This window comes from Dermacentor variabilis, chromosome 6, assembly GCF_050947875.1.
Source record: "Dermacentor variabilis isolate Ectoservices chromosome 6, ASM5094787v1, whole genome shotgun sequence".
Lineage (NCBI taxonomy): Eukaryota > Metazoa > Arthropoda > Arachnida > Ixodida > Ixodidae > Dermacentor > Dermacentor variabilis.
The window spans coordinates 1,595,061-1,617,870 of record NC_134573.1 but is presented as its reverse complement, the minus strand read 5'-3'; the positions used below and the strand labels follow the sequence as shown (position 1 = coordinate 1,617,870).

The 22,810-nt window shown below is 46.7% G+C and overlaps 1 protein-coding gene across 3 annotated transcripts in view; it reads right to left on the bottom strand.

Annotated features, from left to right (window-relative positions):
- Positions 1-22,810, bottom strand: part of tefu (Serine/threonine-protein kinase tefu) — a 471,138-nt gene that overhangs the window by 391,099 nt on the left and 57,229 nt on the right. For all 3 annotated transcript variants that reach the window (XM_075694675.1, XM_075694677.1, XM_075694676.1), the window contains one exon: positions 8,058-8,180. In XM_075694675.1, the coding sequence (XP_075550790.1) occupies positions 8,058-8,180 (123 nt within the window). The remainder of the gene's footprint in view (positions 1-8,057; positions 8,181-22,810) is intronic.

Below are 22,810 nucleotides of genomic sequence, written 5' to 3'. Positions count from 1 at the left end.
GGGATGATGCCTTTTGAGAGGCGGCATTGACACATGAACTAGTTTATCTGTTACTTGTGGGCGCTTTTCACCATCTAACAAATGTCATCGGGACAGCCGATAACATTTGTTATCGCCCTTTGAGCCCACGTGGGATTTCTTGCTTGTTGAAACTGGTGTTCCTTGCCGAGCTTTCTTGTTCTTGCCCAGCACTGTCGTCGAGCCTGGGCTGTTGGTTTCTTCGGAGGAGATTTCCTCTCCTACCACCATTTCAATTTCGGGCATGATGCCCCTCTTCGTCGGGTAAGGCCTAAGCTTACCCGCGCCTAGTGTCACCACGGCATGGTCGACACAAAAAGTTCTACAATTTCCGCACAAGGGCCACTCACTGAAGGAAGTCTTCAGAAGAAACTGTGTCAAATGGCATGCATTTCAGCAATAGGCGACACAAAAAGCAGACCAAAACATTTACTAAAGCGGGAGTCAATCTTTCCACGTCCGCACCAATTGGCGCCTTCTTCTTCCTCCCAGGTGCGAGAGTATACATTGATGATGTGCTCATATGGGCTCCAATGAAAAAGATCATGAAGAGCATTTGAGAGCTGTGGTGAAAGCAGGTCAGAGACCTGGAATTACATATACGGCGAAAAATGTGCAATGGGCATGAAGGAAATATTTTTCCTAGGTGATAAAATCAGTGAAAAAGGCTTACAGCCATCGCCCAAACTCGTAAGCAGCATCTTGCAGATGCCAGAGCCAAGAACAAAGCAAGAGCTTCAGCGCATCCTAGGGATGGTCTTGTATTTTGGAAAATATGTGCTTTATCTATCAGAGAGGACTACTCTTCTCTGTGACCTGCTCAAGCAAAATAGAAACTTCGTCAGGAGCACACAAAACAGTTGGAAGCCATTAGGAAGGTCATAACGAGGCCACCTGTGATTGTGGTATATGACCCTAGAAGAGAATCCAAAGTATCGACCGGTGCGTCAGGATTGGTGTAGCATTCTTCAAAAGGCATGGTCCTGGTTGGAGACCAGTGGCATATAGCTCAAGGTGCCTAACAGAGTGCAAAAGCTGATACTCTCAAATAGAAAAGGAGGCATTGGATGTTGTCTACAGCTCTGAAAAGTTTCATGACTTTATATGTGGCCAGAAGGAGCTCACAGAAACAGATCATCAGCCGTTGATTGCGACATCAAAAAAATGTCTGCACGACATGCCACCTCGACTACAATGCCTGTTTCTCTAACTGATGAGTTATGAATACCAGTTTGCCTATGTTCCAGATTAAGTTCTAGTTCTGCCCAACACGCTGTCAAGGGCTCCGACTCCCTACTGTCGCATGGCAGAGGTTGAGGATGGCAATGTTGAGGCTCGTGCAATATTGCTCTCGTCCAGTCTGGTCAGTGAGAAAACCAGCATGAGACTGGTCGACGAGACAGCAAGAGATCCAGTTCGCTCAAATGTTTTTAAAGCAATTCAATGTGAGCGACCGCTTACGGGTCAGTGCAAAGTGTACGGCTTGGAAATGTTGGTTGTATGAAAGCTATAATTCAAGGGATCCAAAGTGGTTATACCAAGGTCATTACAAACCGAAATGCTGAATAGGCTACATGTAGGCCACTTAGGCCTAAAGAAATCGCTCACAAAGGTGAGCCTTTTGATTTTCTAGCCTGGAATGGCTCAAGACATCAGAAACATGGTCAACAGCTGTGAAACTTGCAAGATCAATGAATATGCCCAACCTAACAAACTGCTCCTGATCAGAGACCTCACGTTCCCCTTGAATGAGGGTTGCAGCAGACGTATGTCAATGCGCAGTGTGGGGAGCACCCGCCTCCATTTCCTCCCGCGTACCCGCGACGTCCCGTTCGCACGAGGCGGACGGGTCGTGCCGGCGTAGACAAGAGAGAGAGGCACTACGCGCCCTCCCTTTTTCCGTCGCTCTGGTGACACGCGTACCCCTCTCCCCCCACGCGGCTCACGGGAAAAGGAGACGTCTCCGGCGGGCGAGGAGGACTTCCCCTTACAAAAAGGTAAAAAGGCATAAAAGCGCGCCACCAAAGGAGACCGGCGCTCTTGGGACACCGGACACCTGCCGCCTGGACGAAAGCACCTGCCGCATCCCGTGAGTGACCTCGTTTGTCTGACCCACCCAGACAACGAGGCAAGCCTATTTACTACTATTACTGAGAGGACGTCCCACTGCAAGTGTTCATTATTGCTAATTGCAATAAACGTTATTAGCGTTGACGCCGCTGGTTGCCTTATTCGTTTGAACCCGGCGTAGCCGCGATTACCGCGCTACGGGTTGGGAGTACCACGAAGCGACTGCGTGGGGCTAGATCCGGAGCTTGGCTTCAGCCCTAGCCGCACGCAGAGTGGAACCCCCACAGCAGGTAAAGCGTACCTAGTGGTCTATGATGCCTACTCCAATTATCCTGAGGTTGAAGAACTACCAGGTATTTCAGCCCAACAAGTGATATGCAAAATGTCACCCATTTTTGCCAGGCACAGAATGCCACTGGAAGTTCTCAGTGACAATGGACTACAGTTTACATCAAAATAGCTTGGCCACTTCATCATCATCATCATCATCACCACCACCATCATCATCAGCCTGGTTAAGCCCACTGCAGGGCAAAGGCCTCTCCCATACTTCTCCAACTACCCCGGTCATGTACTAATTCTGACCACGTTGTCCCTGCAAACTTCTTAATCTCATCTGCTAACCTAACTTTCTGCCGCCCTCTGCTATGCTTCCCTTCCCTTGGAATCCATTCCGTAACTCTCAATGACCATTGGATATCTTCCCTCCTCATTACGTGTCCTGCACATGACCATTTCTTTTTCTTGATTTCAACTAAGATATCATTAACTCGCGTTTGTTCCCTTACCCAATCTGCTCTTTTCTTATCCCTTAACGTTACACCTATCATTCTTCTATCCATAGCTCGTTGCGTCGTCCTCAATTTAAGTAGAACCCTTTTCGTAAGCCTGCAGGTTCCCGCCCCGTACGTGAGTACTGGTAAGACACAGCTGTTATAAACTTTTCTCTTGAGGGATAATGGCAACCTGCTGTTCATGATCTGAGAATGCCTGCCAAACGCACCCCAGCCCATTCTTATTCTTCTTATTGTTTCAGTCTCATGATCCGGATCCGCAGTCACTACCTGTCCTAAGTAGATGTATTCCCTTACCACTTGCTCGCTACCTCCTCGCTACCTATTGTAAACTGCTGTTCTCTTCCGAGACTGTTAAACATTAGTTTTCTGCAGATTAATTTTTAGACCCACCCTTCTGCTTTGCCTCTCCAGGTCAGTGAGCATGCATTGCATTTGGTCCCCTGAGTTACTAAGCAAGGCAATATCATCAGCGAATCACAAGTTACTAAGGTATTCTCCATCAACTCTTGTCCCCAATTCTACCCAATCCAGGTCGCTGAATACCTCCTGTAATCACGCTGTGAATAGCATTGGAGAGATCGTATCTCCCTGCCTGACACCTTTCTTTATTGGGATTTTGTTGCTTTCTTTATGGAGGACTACGGTGGCTGTGGAGCCGCTATAGATATCTTTCAGTATTTTTACATACGGCTCGTCTACACCCTGATTCCGCAATGCCTCCATGACTGCTGAGGTTTCGACTGAATCAAACGCTTTCTCGTAATCAATGAAAGCTATATATAAGGGTTGGTTATATTCCGCACATTTCTCTATCACCTGATTGATAGTGTGAATATGGTCTATTGTTGAGTAGCCTTTACGGAATCCTGCCTGGTCCTTTGGTTGAGAAAAGTCTAAGGTGTTCCTGATTCTATTTGCAATTACCTTAGTAAATACATTGTAGGCAACGGACAGTAAGCTGATCGGTCTATAATTTTTCAAGTTTTTGGCGTCCCCTTTCTTATGGATTAGGATTATGTTAGCGTTTTTCCAAGATTCCGGTACACTCGAAGTCATGAGGCACTGCGTATACAAGGTGGCCAGTTTTTCTAGAACAATCTGCCCACCATCGTTCAACAAATCTACTGTTAACTGATCCTCCCCAGCTGCCTTCCCCCTTTGCATAGCTCCCAAGGCTTTCTTTACTTCTTCCGGCGTTACCTGTGGGATTTCGAATTCCTCTAGACTATTCTCTCTTCCAATATCGTCGTGGGTGCCACTGATACTGTATATATCTCTATAGAACTCCTCAGCCACTTGAACTATCTCATCCATATTAGTAATGATATTGCCGGCTTTGTCTCTTAACGCATACATCGGATTCTTGCCAATTCCTAATTTCTTCTTCACTGCTCTTAGGCTTCCTCCGTTCTTGAGAGCATCTTCAATTCTATCCATATTATACTTCCTTATGTCAGCTGTCTTACGCTTGTTGATTAACTTAGAAAGTTCTGCCAGTTCTATTCTAGCTGTAGGGTTAGAGGCTTTCATACATTGGCGATTCTTGATCAGATCTTGCGTCTCCTGCGATAGCTTACTGGTATCCTGTTAACGGAGTTACCACCAACTTCTATTGCACACTCCTTAATGATGCCCACAAGATTGTCGTTCATTGCTTCAACGCTAAGGTCCTTTTCCTGAGTTAAAGCCGAATACCTGTTGTGTAGCTTGATCTGGAATTCTCCTATTTTCCCTCTTACTGCTAACTCATTTATCGGCTTCTTATGTACCAGTTTCTTCCGTTCCCTCCTCAGGTCTAGGCTAATTCGAGTTCTTACCATCCTATGGTCACTGCAGCACACCTTGCTGAGCACGTCCACATCTTGTATGATGCCAGGGTTAACGCAGAGTATGAAGTCTATTTCATTTCTAGTCTCGCCATTCGGGCTCGTCCACGTCCACTTTCGGCTATCCCACTTCCGAAAAGAAGGTATTCATTATCCCCATATTATTCTGTTCCGCAAACTCTACTAATAACTCTCCCCTGCTATTCCTGGTGCCTATGCCACATTCCGCCACTGCTTTGTCTCCAGCCTGCTTCTTGCCTACCTTGGCATTGAAGTCGCCCATCAGTATAGTGTATTTTGTTTTGACTTTACCCATCGCCGATACCACGTCTTCGTAGAAGCTTTCGACTTCCTGGTCATCATGACTGGATGTAGGGGCGTAGACCTGTACAACCTTCATTTTGTACCTCTTATTAAGTTTCACAACAAGACCTCCACCCTTTCGTTCATGCTATAGAATTCCTGTATGTTACCAGCTATATTCCTATTAATCAGGAATCCGACTCCTAGTTCTCGTCTCTCTGCTAAGCCCTGGTAGCACAGGACGTGCCCGCTTTTTAGCACTGTATACGCTTCCTTTGGCCTCCTAACTTCAGTGAGCCCTATTATATCCCATTTACTGCCGTCTAATTCCTCCAATAGCACTGCTAGACTCGCCTCACTAGATAACGTTCTAGCGTTAAACGTTGCCAGGTTCATATTCCAATGGCTGCCTGTCCGGAGGCAGGGATTCTTAGCACCCTCTGCTGCGTCGCAGGTCTGACCACCGCCGTGGTCAGTTGCTTCGCAGCTGCAGTGCAGGCAGTGCAGTGGGCAGTGCAGCGGTGGTGTAGAGGTAGAACACCCACCTCGCGTGCAAGAGGTTCGTGGTTCGAATCCCAGTGCGGCGCAATTTTCCACCGGATTAAAAAAAAAGAAAGAAAAATCCGCGTGTTGATAAAATTGCATAAAAAGGCCTGGAGTGTGGCCTTATCCCGGTGACCAGAACCGGTAACGCACTCCCTCACCAGAGCAGGATTGGCCACCGTGGTGCAGTACTTGGCCACAACCTCCTATATGAACACAACAATCAAACCCCGGCCCTCAGGCCACTTCGCAGCATCCTATATGACTATAAGCATATCCTGTCGAGTCTTCGGTTTCCACGTTCAAATGGACTTGTGGAAAAAAAGGCATGCAAGTAAAACATATCTTAAAGAAGACCCACAATTCAGGAGGTGACTTCTATCAAGGCCTTCTGAACTGTCGCACCTCTCCTCTTGAATGCAGTGGTTCACCAGGTGAACTGCTGAAGTCCCACGTCTAGTCTTCCAGACTTTAACCCACTTCGCAGCCGAAAAATTACAAAGACACCAGAATGTGCACAAGCAAAAGTAAGGCTTCCAAGCCTTCAGCCAGGTGACATCGTTCATCTGCAAGGCGACAGGGGATAGTCACCAAAAGCAAGAGTGCTCGACCAAGTTGCACCATGTTTCTACAAAGTACTCACTGAAGACTGTGAGGAATAGAGGCGAAATAGACAGCATCTACAACCCACGTCGGAACCCTTCATCATGATCAATCTATCCAATGATGGGAGGATGAGGAACTATGCACAGCCATCCTGTAATGGTGCTACTGTTATTCCGGGAGCACCTTGAACACCCCACCTGGATTACCACGACACTGATGGGTTGTCTCCTCCTGTGACTGACCCAGACGACTCAACCTTTTCGGAGATCACTGAGAACACGTCGTTCAAGGAAGACCCTAACATACCACAAGGGCTTCAAGCAGAGCTTCGAGATGAACTACTGACGCAGCGGGCAGCAGACAGTTGTCCAGCAACCTCGCCCCGCCCCCCTCCTCCCCCCTTCCGTAGTGATGTTATAATAAATGGGCACTAGCGAGACATGCTAGGGTGCCACAGCGTGACTGGTCTCCCGTGTCTGGTGTGCGTTGCCTAACTTGTAGGGCTCAGGCCCAGTGTCGGGGACATGTGCCTTACTACCCTGCTTGGACAAATGTTTTGGTCTGTACTACAGTCTACACTCATTGCAACGAACCCACGTACAACAGACTTTCGGATAAAAGAGATCATATTTCAACCTTAGTTCGCTTTATCTATTTCATTAATGCAACAAAGTTCACTTTTTAACGGACCGTGCTACAATGGACTATCGGCTACAGCGGCCGAAATTAGCAGCAATTTTTTTCAAAATCGGCCGTATAAAACACACTTTTGCCGTGTCGACACAGGTTCTTAGACATACTTCGTTGATCTCGCCGGTGTCTGCATGCTTAAGCCACAGCAAGCTTAAATTGCGGATAGCAAGATTGGCTGCCTCAGGCCAAGCCCAGCCTCTAGCCAAGACAATCTGAGGGCACGCATGGTGTGTTATCGCTTGTTGACACCAAATTGTCATCGTATTTTCATACTAGTGAGCTGTGCCACTTCGCAAATTCTGAGATCCTTTTGAACAGACATTGTTCCTTTTCCTTTTCAACAGATGTTCCTTTTCAACAGACACTGTAATGGTAGCATAAAAGAAAGGCTTGTGACATCTGTGATAGGGTGAATAAAGGGAAAATCAGACATCCACCCGTTCGTAGCAATTTCTACAAAGCAGTTCAATTGCTACGAACGGGTATATGTCTGATTTTCCCTTTATTCATTACTTCTCTCCACCTTGCAGGTTTCTGCAGAACTACTACGTCTGTGATAGGGTGTACTTTGAAGATGAGGACAAGAGTAAGGCACACAGATGAACATACAGGAGCGCTCTAGCAACTAATGTTTACTGAAATTTCCTGTGTTCACATATACGTATCATCGTAGAGCCATGTAACATGCCCTATCTATCTTACTGACCAGTTAAGAAGATTTCGTTTTCCGACAACAAAACTGATGGTTTACTGACACACTTGGCCTCTTCCCTGATTATGACTTTCGCCTCTTGTAATCTCACGCACACATTTAGATTTGTGGTAGCTTGTTATGCAGCAGTTATCGCAATGTGTTGACAATTGCCCATCTCGGTAACATGCAACTTCTTGTTTCTGCTCTCTTAACCAATCATTTACACAGTGGCCCGTCTGGCTGATGTAGTTTGCGCCACATGACAGTGGCACACAATAGACTACTCCTTCTGCACAGGGCATCTTTTGCCTTCTGCACAGGGCTTCTTTTGGCAGTCTCTTGGGTTTTCATAGTCAAGATCAGTTAGTCAATACAGATGGTCTTTGTTGCCGAAAAATTCGCCTTCACACTGACTCGACTGGCCACCTTCTCCAGCCAATGCAACATCTTATGTCAATATAGAATGAGACATGAATTACAAATCTTGAAGAGGTTGGAATCACTCACCCACACATCAGGGCAACACCTTCCTCGAGGACCGTGCACATCTGCATTTTTGCCAGAAGTTGGTTGAGTTGCAGCGTCGAGCCAAGCTGAGCCATTGCTGAGAACTGACTGCTTAGCAGCTCCCTGCATGATTGGAACATCAACATCATTGCTTTTGCATTCACTGTTATATTGTGCAGAGGCCGTTAAGAATGTTGAGTGTTTCCACTAAGTGTGAAGAACTCTTGTTCTAGTTTATGAAAATTGATCTCAAGGGGATACAGGTGTGGTGTAAAACACATGAAGCAATATGTAAAATGCTGTGCGAAGCGGAATATTTATTTATTTTATCACCCTCAAGGCCTCTAGGGCATTGAGAGAGGAGAAAAATGTGGGTTTAGAATATAGAATGCAGCAGCAGCAACAATCAACTGAGAACCATGACAGGAATGATGTTCACGAGGGTGGCAATGTGGGCTTGTTGATAAGGCATCTTGAAGAGGAGTACGGTAGCGCGATTAAAAGACAGGACTAAAGAAGACACATAGGGACACACACAGCGCTAACTTCCAACAATGTTTATTATCGAAAACTAGGTCGTACTTATACACTCAGCCAACATGAGTCACAGCCACAAGAACAGATTAACAATCAGAGCGATACATTTTGTGATATGTTAAGCCATGCGCGAAAATTTCAGTTCCTTTTCAGAGAGAGCCAATGATGGTTTGCTGATACATGAATCCCCTAGGGCATCAGTCTGCTCGGCTTCTATTATAAGTCTAGTGAGTTCGCACTTGTTTCTACCGGTAATGATTGTTGATTCGAAGAGAGGGGAGCACTTATGTTGCTTACAATGAAGGGAGAGAAATCCATCTGATACAAGTTTGTCGACTTTATTTTTGTGTTCGCGCAGTCTATCATTAATGCATCTGCCCGACTGTCCGACGTAATACTTCCCATACAATAGGGGTATACGATATATAATTGAAGTCTTACATTCTTACATTCTTATAATTGAAGTCTTACAAAAATACATAGAGACAGTCATTCTTGCTTTTTCCTATTGATTTCAATATTTTATCTAGGTTCATGTCTTTATCAAGGTTCATGAACATTTGTAAGCTTCAAAGTTCCAAGTTACCAATGAAACACGTTGTTACGTACTTAGTTAAAAATGCACTGTCTGTCCTACCTGCTGACAAAGAAGGAGGCTTTGTATTATTTTCACATAGTAGCTACAACGAAAAAGGTAATGAAGCAATAGCAGCCGTGTTCAATGAACACAAGGAAATTTCACAGGCGAAAGTTAAAGGGACACTAAAGGTTACCAGAAACTCAAGTTAAAGTGGTAGAGCAATGTTCTAGAACGTCTAAGGCGTCAATATAATCGCAAACAGAGCTTTAGTAACCGAGAAATTGAGGTAAATGCATGACACGAATTGAGACCCCCCAGCGACATTCCGGTACTAGCCCAATGATGAAAGGACTCCTCATAATTTGTGTTACTAATACTCAACTACTCGTATTAAAAATATCATTTCGTTCGATTATAAGACGGAAAAAAATGCTACTTGTCTACGTCTATTCGATTCTAAGAAAAAATAACATGTTGACGTTACCCTTCAGTAATATGGGTGTTCGAAAGGTTTCGTTTTCGCTCGACTCTGCGCCGCGTACGCTTTGGAGTTTCAGTAGTTTCGTTATCGCGTCGTGCTGTGAGGGTTCTGCTGGCTCGCGAAACTTTTATTTGGAACAAGCAGCGAGAATGCCACGTCCATGTGATGTCATGGGAAGCCCTCGTTGCTTTCCCGCTCCGGAGAGCCGGTGTCGAGGCCGCCGTCGTAGTACGCAACGACACCGGCAGTGTGAGCCCTCAGCAGCAGGTCGCGCTCATCGGTGCTCAAATTGCTGAAGTTGAGCCCACCATCGCGAGCCAATCTGTCGGTGTCAGGGTACATTGTGACGAGCGTCGAAGTTTGCGTCATAGAATGAAGTACCAGCTTATGGGCGTCTTGCGCTGGAGTTCGAGGTATAGTAGCAGCGCCTGGTGGCAGTGCGGGAAACGACATCTGGGTCGTGCCAGCTTGGGTCGTATTGAGCCCTGGCTGTGGCGAAGCACGTTACTAGGCCGAGTTTTGCGTCGATTCGCACTTTTTTATGCCCTGTTACGAGTGCGAAAGAGGCTCGTCACTTCTCACAGACCACGCCGACCACGCTGCGAGCTTGCCGCAGCCTATAGTTTAACGAAAACGGACTCTCCGTGTGCCGTGGGACGTAATGCTGGGAGCAGAAGGAATCGGTGATGCCGATCCGGAGAGACCTAGCCCAGCCTCGAAAAGGCGTCACCGTCATTACTTCTGCGTCGTGGGCTGCCATGAACAAGAAGGCCTGAATCCCAACATCAGATTCTACCGTTTTTTTCAAGGCCTCACGAAGTGGAGCGTCGGGCGCGCTGCATAGCTGAAGTTCGTCGCGCTGAGTAAGCAAAACTTCGTGCCATGCTGACTGCTTCGCCTGTCTTGAAGCTTGCTGATTATCTGCGTTCGAAATTTCGGTCTTTTGCACCTACAGTACCGACAGCAGACCGACATAGCAGCAGGCATGGCTGGTAATTCACGATTCGAGACCCGGCCACAGCGACAATTAACAATTCGACCGATGCGAAGTGGTGAAGTGTGTGCAAATGAGCCCAAATGGTCGGGCTCATTCGATGACAATTCACTACTACTCTACGAGCAGCACAGGTTAAGAGAGTGAAATGCGCTCATCCTTGATCTCAAGCCAGCACGTTGAGGCAGCGCAGCAAGGCAATATTGATTGCAGCACATCGATGTTTGAGCGCTGTCATTAAAAGCTACATCAAGCGAGCAGCGCACGAGCTCGCGCTGCAGCGCGATTCGCACGTATGTGCGAGCTCACATGCATTGCATCAGTTTAGCAGAATGCAGTCAACAATGATTGCAGGAGGCCCGCCGTTTGGCGGCATGTTGAAAGACCACTGCCGTCGCGGCGCGTACAATCGTGCGCTCGAGCAGTTCGTACATCGCGGCGCGTACCGTCGTGTACTTAAGCAGTTCCGTACACATGATGTCTGCTTATCGCTGCTGTGGATTCATTTATAGCACACATTTCCTCGCGTTTGCGCGCCTGAATCTAGCAGCTAGCGTGCAAACCTTACCTGTAGTTCCACTTCGTACATGACTCGCTTCACTTGCGATTGACACCGTGCTAAAACTTCGCCACCTAATTCTTGAACGGCGTACACGTATTCGGCACTGCATAATTTCTTGCCTTTACGCATCGTGCCACCCCTGAAAAAATCTTCGGCGCCCGATATATGCAGCAGGCCGTGCTACAACACAACCGAAAGTGGCGGGTCCATATTGTAAATGTGCTTTCCGAAGCAGACGACCGAGCTTGGTACGACCCATTTTAGGATAGAGGGCGCTTTTTAGCACCTTTCTCGCAGCGCCCCCTGGGCAATGCAAGAGTCCCATGGTCGCGCGTTTCTCCTTCCACTAGCCACCATACTCCCGCTTTCGCTCTGCTGTCGGCTCTGTCTTGGCTCTGTTTCTGGCTGCGCGTTTACGTTTTGCGCAGAAAAGCTGTAGCGCCGTCTGCGGATGCCGTTCTACTCACCGATGGCGCAACGTCACTATGAGACCATGATGTCAGTACTCCTCGATCGGAGGGCGGGCGATTTGAACTGCGCTAGATGTACGCGGACGCTTCAGAACGCATTTTCTCTTAAATTAAGTCTCTCCTTGGCACGAAACAAGCGTTTCGAGGTTTCTGTGATGGTATTTCAACAGTCCACGTTGACTTAATAGTAACCTTTAGTGTCCCTTTAAGAGGCGAGCTGTTGCAATGTGCTGGGACATGAACCTAGATAAAATATTGAAATCAATAGGAAAAAGCAAGAATGACTGTCTCGATGTATGTTTTAGCGCGAAAACTCACAAAGAAGGTGTCCCGTTCGGGGTAATAGTATTGGAGAAAGGCACGTGGCAGAAATCTATTGCAGTCTATTTATTAGACAAACTTAACCTACTCGAGATTAAAGATCCGTTCATCACGAAAAATTCCGAGGTAGTTTTAGCCTTTGTAGAGGCCAACTGTAATGCGGGACTAAAGGCCTTCTCAGCAGATGTGAAGGATCTGTATTATTCTTTGCCGCAGAATGAACTGTTAAGTTGTGTCCAATCATGTATAGACGAATTTGGGGCAGTAAGATTTAGTACGAAGGCAAGCACAACCGTTGAATATTTTTTAGAACTTTTAGACTTCTACATGAAATCAACATTTGTGCAAAGAAATGACATTGCGTACCTTCAAAAACAAGGGGTCTGTATAGGATCCTGCTTAGCGCCTGTTTTAAGCAACCTGTACTTAGCCAAGCTAGACAGAGACCTGTGCTCACACATCAATGATACAAAAGTTGTTAAAATATTTAAATTTGTTGATGATTTTTTGGTGTTTGTCAATGTTAAGCTAGACAACTCTGACACAGAGTGTTCGGCTATTAGTAATATCATACGCGAGTGCCTTTGTCCATTAGAAGTTACGTTCGAAGTGCCTATAGAACAAAAGATCAAATTTCTAGATGTTAAATTTACCTTCAGTGATGATCTAACTTGCTGGTGTTATAGTCCCAGGACAAATAAACCGATGTTGTCATATCATTCAGCCCATTCTAAACTGGTAAAAAGAGGAATTGCGAAAATGTGTTTTAATAACGCACTTACTAAATCATGCCATCATTGCACTGGCGAAGCATCCACACAACAGGCCCCGCGGCTACATGAATCAGGTTATCCCAATCATGTACTGGCATCAGTTTCAGAGGGAATACTTAGGCAAGTGCAGCAATAAGGGACTGCTGAACGAGCGGAAGGAAATAGTAACCGAGAGAAAAAAAGACCAACAGTGATACCTTATATCCACCGGTTGTCGCACAACCTAAAGAAAATTGCCCGCCGAGGTAACACTGATGTGGTTTTTTCAGCACCAAACAAACTAATCAGCCTGTGCAGGAAAACAAGACCACAAAAGAAAGAAAGTGCCCCTAGCTGCCAAGTTAAACACAGGAAGAAGTTTAAGAGAATGTAAGACTTCAATTATATATTGTATACCCTTATTGTGTGGGAAGTATTACGTCGGACAGTCGGGCAGATGCATTAATGATAGACTGCGCGAACACAAATATAAAGTCGACAAACTTGTATCAGATGGATTTCTCTCCCTTCATTGTGCGCAACATAAGTGCTCCCCTCTCTTCGAATCAACAATCATTACCGGTAGAAACAAGTGCGAACTCACTAGACTTATAATAGAAGCCGAGCAGACTGATGCCCTAGGGGATTCATGTATCAGCAAACCATCATTGGCTCTCTCTGAAAAGGAACTGAAATTTTCGCGCATGGCTTAACATATCACAAAATGTATCGCTCTGATTGTTAATCTGTTCTTGTGGCTGTGACTCATGTTGGCTGAGTGTATAAGTACGACCTAGTTTTCGATAATAAACATTGTCGGAAGTTAGCGCTGTGTGTGTCCCTATGTGTCTTCTTTTGTCCCGTCTTTTAATCATGCTACCGTACTCCCCTTGAAGGAATGATGTCATCTAGTTATTTACAAACAAGATCCGTAACAGTACTACTAACACAATTAGTGTCAGTAATGACGTGGGAAATGTAACATATTCTAAAAGATAATCTTCCAGCAGCTGCTATCAGACTTAACTGCGTATTTTATTCAGCTGCCCTGCTTTCAGTTCAGAGTGCTCCTCTTTGTTTCTTGCTCCAGCCCAGAACACGTAATAAAACAACATTCCCGGTCACGCAAATAAGTTAGGTGTTCAGTTCTAGTGGATCGACCTGATCATAAAAAGACCTTCTTGAAACTTGATCTTGCAGGATTGTATCATGTTTATTCAAATCTAGGTCGATAGTATTTTTTCATATAACTAGATTGACATGCGTACTTGTTTATCTATTTCAGGTGACCACTCTTTACCGTCTGACAAATGTTATCATTCAGCGCAGGACGCGCCCGCATGTATCAGAAGTTTCTCGAATATTAGTGATAGTTCTATCTGCTGTCTGCTGTCACCGAACCTTCTGTAATGTGATTGCGTGTATGCACGAAGCGAATAACGTAGAACATTGTGGAAGACAAGTGGGTCCCAGCGATTACTCTGGAACATTCGACGATTGATGTATAAAAGCCGACGCACTTATCCCGCTGATCAGATTTTGACGATCATCGACTGTGTTCGCCGCTGTCGCCTTTCTTTAAGTGTAGCCTGTTTTTGTGGGCATAGGTTCACACAATATAAGTTAGTTTCCTCTTTCACAGTATTGCTACTGTGTTCTTTATACATCACTACCACATGACATATGGTAGAGGTGCTTTTCATTCGTGTACCGGACGCCCCCGACAAGCCGTGATCCAAGCCCAGACCGCAAAGAGAACACCAACGTAGTCCCGGACCATCAAGCAAGTCGCCGGCTACAACAGTTGTCCCCAGAGCACGGACTTCTACCAGAGAAGGCCAAGAAGATTGTGTTCAAGACAACCCAGATGGCAGCTGCAGCATCCCCCGCCGTTCCCCAACCAGCCCAGGGAGCCACCGAATTTCCATGAATCATTGTCTGAAAACCCAGAAACGTGGCTGGAGATCTAAGAACGAATCCTGACTTTCAAAAACTGAGACTTCGACTACAAGCTGCAGCATGTATACTTTGCCTTAGAAGACGCCACCAGAATGTGGTTTGAGAACTGGGAGTCGACCCTGACAACATGGGGCCTGTTCCGTAGGGCCTTCCTGCGGACATTTATAAGTGTTGTGCGGAAGGAAAGAGCCAAAGCTATGCTAGAAGCCCGAGTACAACTACCCAACGAGACCATAGCGATCTTCGCCGAGGAGATGACGTGCCTGTTCCGGCACGCTGACCCGGAAATATCCAAAGAGAAAAAAGTGCGTTTCTTGATGCAAGGCGTAAAGCAAGAACTTTTTGCCAGACTGATGCACAACCAACCATAGACCCTAGCTGAGTTCTTGACAGAGGCAACGACAATTGAGAAAACTCTAGAAATGCGCACTAGGTAATACGACCGCCAAGTGCTCAGGCTGCAGTGCGTCATCCAAGCACTGGGCTCCGGTGATCTCCAAGAGACCATCAGGACCATTGTGCGCAAAGAACTGCAGAACATGTTTGCTTCGTCGTAACCTCAGGTGTCCTCAGTCATTGACATCGTCAAGGATGAACTTCGACGGTCACTGCACGTTACCGATGTGCAGCCCAAACCGTCGCTTTTTGTGCCGAAAGCGATGACCTACGCCGGTGTCGCCCATCGTCAAGGTCCCCTTCCACGACCCATCAGGGCCCTGTAACGCCGCAATTCTTTCATCTACCGCCACCGCCGGCAGCACGCCTGCCCATTGCCCAGTGCAGCTACCCGAAGAAGACGGACATCTGGCGCGCCCCCAACCAACCCCTACTCTGTTATCACTGCGGGGAAGCCAGACATGTCTACCAACAATGCCCATACCGCGAAATGGGACTATGAGGGTTCGCCGCCAAGGCTCTGCGCCCGCAGCAAGGTGAACGCCCTAGCGATATTGCCAACTACCTCACCGCTACAGAGTGGAGCTCTCGACAACCGTCCCGTTCACCATCTCAACACCGCTACCTGTCGCCGCAGTGACAGCTAGCAAAAGTGTATGGCCATACACTGGCCCAGTCCGGGGCCGGTCTGCAAGCTCATATCCGGAAAACTAAAAACAGCAACCAATGGAGGTGCGGTTGCTGTTTGTCGAACTAACAAAGATCCTCCGCCGCTGCTGAAGAGACTATCTCAACGACATAACAACGACACGCCGCCATCTCAACGAAGCCTGAAAGCAAAGAATACACCTGACAACACGACGTACCAGCCACACGTCAACACGACGCAGCCGTGATCCGATGCCAAGGCCTAACTGCAACACAAGACAAAGATCCACCGACCGCAATGTGCTTCTCAACAGCGTCACAGTCACCACTTTAGTGAACACAGGAGCCGATTACTTCGTCGGGAGTGGACACATTGCCGCCTACTTGAAGAAAGTTAAGACTGCATGGGAAGGCCCTCAAATTCGGACCGCTGGAGGACACCTAATTATGCCGACTGGAATCTGCACAGCAAGAATTACCGTTCATGAGTGGACTTACCCTGCCACCTTCGTTATCCTGCAACAGTGTTCACGAAATGTCATTCTCGGCATGGACTTCCTGAACCAATGCGGCACAATCACCAACCTGAAGTCGAAATCAATAACGCTATCGGAAGATCAAGCGATACTGCCGGAGAGCTCTCCTCGTAGTCACCACGCCTTGAGTGTGCTCGAAGATCAAGTGAGCATCCCACCTCGCTCGAGCATTGTTATTTTGGTCGGCACAGAAATACCCGCTGACGTAGAAGGCGTCATCGAAGGTGACCAACGTCTACTACTCGACCGTGAAATTTGCGTCGCTAGAGGAATCGCTCGACTGCACGGAGGAAACACGAAAGTGTTGCTGACAAACTTCAGCCAGCAGTTCAAGCACATCAACAAGGGCACGACGATCGCATACATCAAGGAAATTCTGGAAACCAGTAATGCGTTTGTCCTCTCGGATTCTGCTGCACCTACCCTCACGACCGTAGTTCCCAAACCAGACTCCGACATAAATCCAAGTCTCCCCATGATTAAGCAGCAGCAGCTCGGAAGTCTCCTTCGACGATACGACTGCTTTTCGACGTCATCGAGGATTCAACTAACACGAGTTGAAAAGTATCGCATAATAACCGAAAAGTGTGCTCAACCACTCCGGCAGAGCCCTTACTGAGTTTCGAAGCGAGAATGTGAAGGTATTAGGCAACAAGTCGACGAAATGCTGCACGACGACATCATCCAGCCGTCAAAGAGCCTGTGGGCATCTCCTGTAGTCTTGATGAAGAAAAAGGACAGAACCCTACATTTCTGCGTCAATTATCGTCGATTGAACAAGATCCCGAAGAAGTACGTATACCCCCTCCCACTGATCGATGATGCATTGGATTGGCTCTGCAAAGCAAAATATTTCTCGTCGATGGATCTCAAGTATGGCTACTGGCAAATAGAAGTCAACCAGAGAGATCGTGAAAAGACTGCCTTCATCACATCAGAAGGCCTACACGAGTTCAGCGTCATGCCGTTCAGACTATGCACGGCGCCTGCAATGTTCCAGCGCATCATGAACACGTTACCAGGGTTGAAGTGGCAGACCTGTCTTGTTTACTTGGATGAGGTTGTCATTTCGACAATCCCCTTAGGCGGCTTGCGACTGCACTAGAGGCCATCAAGTCATCAGGGCTCACTCTGAAGCTGGAAAAGTACCGCTTCGCCTATGATGAGCTTCTGTTCCTAGGCCATGTCATCAGCAAATATGGAGTCTGCACCGACTCGCAGAAGACGGCTGCCATCGCAAAGTTCTTGCAGCCCATCGACAAGAAGGCAGTGCGTAGATTCCTTGGCATGTGTGCCTACTACAGGCGCTTTGTTAAGGACTTTTCACGCATGGCTGAGCCGCTGACACATCTAACCAAATGTGACATCGAGTTGAAGTGGGAAACGCTGCAGGCTGACACATTTCAACAACTCAAAAGGCACATGCAGTCACCCCCGGTACTTGCGCACTTCGACGAAGATGCCGATACCGAAATCCACACTGACGTCAGTAGCCTAGGCTTCGGTGCCGTCCTAGTCCAGAGGAAAGACGGACATGAACGGGTGATAGCTTACAGTAGCCGGTCGCTGTGAAAAGCAGAAAGCAATTATTCTACGACCGAAAAGGAATGCCTCACCATCATTTGGGCTAAGGCGAAATTCCACCCTTACTTATATGGCAGGCCATTCAAAGTGGTCAGCGACCATCTCGTGTTGTGTTCACTAGCAAAATTAAAGGATCCGGCACGGTGGTGCCTCAGACTACAAGAACACAACGTCAATGTAACCTACAAGTCCGAACGAAAACACTCTGATTCCAATCGCCTATCACGTGCCCCCATTGACCCGCTGCAACAAGAAGTTTAGGATGACGACGCCTTCCTTGGAATAACAAGTGCGGAAGACTTCATTGAACAGCAATGAGCAGACCTGGAGCTAAAATCGAGTATTTGGAAGGATCGAGTATTTAAAATCGAGTCGAGTATTTGGAAGGCAACAGCGACATCGTCCCTAGGGCATTGAAGCGCGGATAGTCTTCGTTCACGCTACAAAATACCCTGCTCGTGAAGAAGAACTTCTTACCAGTCCGCGCTAGCTACCTTCTTGTTGTTCCGTTAGTGTTGCATCCAGAAGTACTGCATGCCCTACTTGATGATCCAACCGCTGGGCACCTTAGATTCTCCTGGACGCTGTCGAGAATACAGAAAGGTATTACTGGCCGCGTCTGACCACCGATGTCAACCGTTACGTCACGACATGCTGAGACTGTGAGCGACTCAAGACACCACCGACAAGGCCAGCAGGATTACAACAGCCGAGCGAGCCTCCTTGCTGACCATTTCAGCAGATCGGGATGGATTTGGTGGGACTGTTTCCGACGTCAACATTCGGAAATAAGTGGATGGTTGAGGCGACGGACTATCTCACCCACTTCGCTGAAACTAAAGCTCTACTGAAAGGCAGCGCAGCCGAAGTGACCAAATTTTTCGTCGAGAACATCCTGCTGCAACATGGTGCCCGAGAAGTCCTGATCACCAACAGAGGAACGGCCTTTACAGTGGAGCTCACCTAAGCAATTCTGCAGTACAGTCAGACAAGGTACAGGAGGACAACTGCCTACTGCGCACAGATGAATGGTCTTACACAACGCCTGAATAAGACCCTCGCCAACATGCTAGCAATGTATATCAACATCGAACTCAAGACCTGGGATGCCGTCCTGCCGTACGTAACCTTTGCTTACAACACAACAATCAAGAAACAACATAGATCACCCCGTTCAAGCTGGTTTAGAGCAGGAACCTGATGTCATACTGCTGCACGTCACCAGCGAAGAGAATCTTGACGTCGCCACCAACCTCCAGCGCAATTTTTACCTGTGCCGTATTGGTGCGCAGCATGGCGTTATTATAAGGGCACTAAACAGACAATGCCATTAGAGTGCCGCTTTTAAACGAAAAGTTGTGCTAGTCGCAAAGGCATCTCGAAACGTTCTAGCCATGCAGGACTTGGCCATCGATGAGAAAAATGTCTGTCGTTGGAGGGGGCCCTGGGAGATGCTTTTTGTACGTGCTGCAATGAGTGATAAAGTGACAGTGACATAAGTGACAGTGATAAAGAAGATGGCAATAAGGCTAGCAGCGATGATGATGTAGAGTGAGCTCGGCATGTTCATTTTCAATAAATGTTGTTTTCATATTGTGAACGCTGCCCTCGCTTTTTTGTTCAGCCTACATTCGAGGTAAGTTTTTTTTTCGTTTTTTTTTTCTGATTGCACTTTCCAGGGTCTGCTTAGAATAGGGGCCAGCCTAAATTCAAGTAAATACAATATGTGACCATCAGAACTTCAGTAGACCTTTAGGACTTTCACATGCTTGAACAGTTGGTATGGTGCATTGTCGGCATGCACGAGCATGAGGTCCCCTTCTTTGAGTGCTTTGGTTGATCTGGTATTGGCAAAGTGAGCAGATCATAGCTAAAGCACGTATTCGCTTTACCACCGCTTTTAAGGTTTCTATCAAGAGCTTTCTGTAGGCGTGCCTACAAATTACATCTGCTTTTCTAGAATTGTCGGTGACTTTTACAGTCTCATACGAAATTATGGTCAACCTTCGTCCAAGCTCGGCTCGTGATAACGTGCAAAATTCTCCCACATCTGTTTCAATGAAAGTCAGAGTCCTGGAGTTTATGACTGCTTCAATCTCAGATAATACAGTTGTTAATACAATCGTTCTCGGAGCTGAGTAAGTGTACCTCACACTCCTCCATGCAAAACTTGGAAACGAGCACAGTTTGCCAAGAGTGTCGAAAAGTAGTGATCTGACAGGACTATGATTGGGTGATTCACATCTTCTGATGAACTGAGGCGTGATAAGCAGCCTGCAAGTTGAAGAGCACTGTCGGTGCTAAGGAAAGGACACAGGTCTGAGATTCGAGATGTGGCCGACCTTTGGCCAAACAAATACGCTCTGCAGGAAAGCCTTGTTCTTGGACATGTCTAATCCAGTACTATCCAGTGCGCAAGATTTCTGTTGCCACCAGATATCCAGTTTCTTCAGTCTTGTGTCAGCAGCAATTGGTGAACCTAACACCCATGCAGGGACCCGAAGTAGGCATTCAAGTCTGCTAAACTGCTGAATATCGGTGACTGTGTTTTAGAAATGGGTTACCACTGTCACACAAACTGCCATTACTTGATATTTGACAGCTTCCTTAATGTCTAAGTTATGGGACTGTAGAGGCCACTCATACATCGGTACAGCCAGACATTGAGGACCACGACACCATTTGGAGCTGCACAGAAGTTTCGAGAGTGTCAGTACCATATGTGAGCAAACTCGATGGGTTGTCCGGTCTGGGGCAGTGTCTCCCCTTTGATGGTTCCATTGTGCGCCTAATTTTTCTGACTCTGTTAGCCACAAACTGTTTGCATTTTGAGGCATCATCTCATATCCATGACAGTTCATATTTCATAGTCCATTTGCAGAGTTATGAGGCCGCTACTAACGTAGGCCGACAGTCTTGAGCCAACTAAGGTACCTATAAGCTCCAAGCACACCTGCGTTGTAGCCTCAATGGGAGCCACACATAACTTTGCTATCAGCAACCTTGGTTTTTCAGTCCCCTTTGTTATGACGTAAATAGTGGTTCTGTATACAGCTAGACTGGTATCAGTGAAAGCATGTGCTGGAAGTACGCTGGGCATCCTGCCTCTGCCGCTTAGATAATGAGAATAAGGCACAGCTACTGCTTGTAGCTGCAGTACCCAATCATATCACTCTTTCAGCAGATCGTCTGGTAGAACAGTGACCCACAACTTCTGGAAGAAGATGGCAATGGTATAGGGTTTTACAGCAGCAGTCCAAAAGCTACAATTCTTGTAATCTCTTGACTGAGTAGCACTTGCAGCGGCAAAGGCCTCACGACTTCTCTCGCAGCACATCTGTGACACACGCGCACATGCCAATTATTTTTTTGCCAGTGAGCTGGTCATGAGGAGATCGTCTGTCCATCACGAAGTACCTTCATCCTTGACAGCTTCGCACTATGTTAAACAAAACTACTGTTTGCCACAACCGCTGCAGGTAGGGTTCCGGTAGCTGATTGATAAGGCTACGAAATTCTATTTTGCAAAAATGATAAGGCAAACAGTAACCATAATTGAATAAAATTGCTCACACTGATGCTGCTTCAAAGGACGTCTGAAGAGCTAAATGCTGATGATCGACGAGCATGTCGACAACTGTTGCTATGCCGCTGGATGAGGCTTTAGCATCATTACAATATTTGCAGAAAATGGCATATTGCCGAAAAAAGTTTGTTTGCATGGACTTTAAGGGGGGACACGGGTCTTAGAGACTGAAATATTTCAGAAAAATCCCCTTTTTGAAAACATTATTTTTGGATTCTACAGTGTCTGATGCATTATCTCAGAAATTTTCATAAACCATTGACCAATATTTTGGTCGTAATGGCGTTTTATATTGTGTTGGCGAGCTGTACTTTCACTGACTAACACGCAAAAAAAGGCCTTTTTCCGTGACATGCGGTTGCTGTTCTAAGTTTCCAATTTCAGCCATCTTGGTCTTACTTAAAAGAGCAAATCTTCTCGTTTAGTTTTCCCGCCATTGTTACTCTGTGTGCTGAATCGTTATGAAGAATAAGTCCGCGAAAAAGTAGTCCCCATGTTCAATTCAATTCATTGACTGAGGCATGTGACTGTAATAGCGCCATGCCACTGACGGATTTTCGCCATCGTCTGCTTGGGCGTGCGAAACTTGGCACAAAATGATTTTAAATTCAGTTTGCTACAAATCATAAATTCGGCGTACAGAAGAAGATATGAGGAGTTTTAAACTTTTGAAAGCGCACCGTAGCTTTGGAAGATGCCGGCAATAGTTTGCTACCTGTGCTGAGCGCTGCCAGAGTCTACCCCCACCCCCCCGCCCCCCGTGAGTGCAGAATAGGCTTAATAGATGAAAGCTCTCTTGGCGGCGGCCAATGTTCATGTGGCATTCCAGCACTAGTAATGGAACCCTATGATTTGGAGAAAGTGAAGAGGGCACAAGAAAAATGGCAAGACCTTGCTTGAACGCTGGCTCCCAAGTGAAAATTGGATTTTCTTGCTCACACTGATGTGGCCGCGGCTGGTTTGGATTCTCGGTAGATGCACTTCATAATCGGAAGCAGCGATTCTCTGCCATTTTGTGTAAAACTAAAGCTTCGGCATGGCAGCGGGCAAAGGTGAATGTGACTGTGCTCTCCCCATAGAAATAGTCATCTCGTGTGCAATCTGCGGCGACGCCGCGTCGGTACGGAGTTTGCCGTGTGTGAGCTGCTGCCAAACGTGCACCCCGTTCCTTGTGAACTCTCTTGCTGTGTACAAAATGTGGAGCACTGTTAATTGGCAAACAGCATTAAACAAATTCTTTTTTTTTCTTTTCTTTTTTTGTCAATTAGAGATATTCATTTCGTGCACGATCTGTGGTGGTGCTGTGTCGACCAAGCATGCAACCCATTACTCGTGAGCAATCTTACT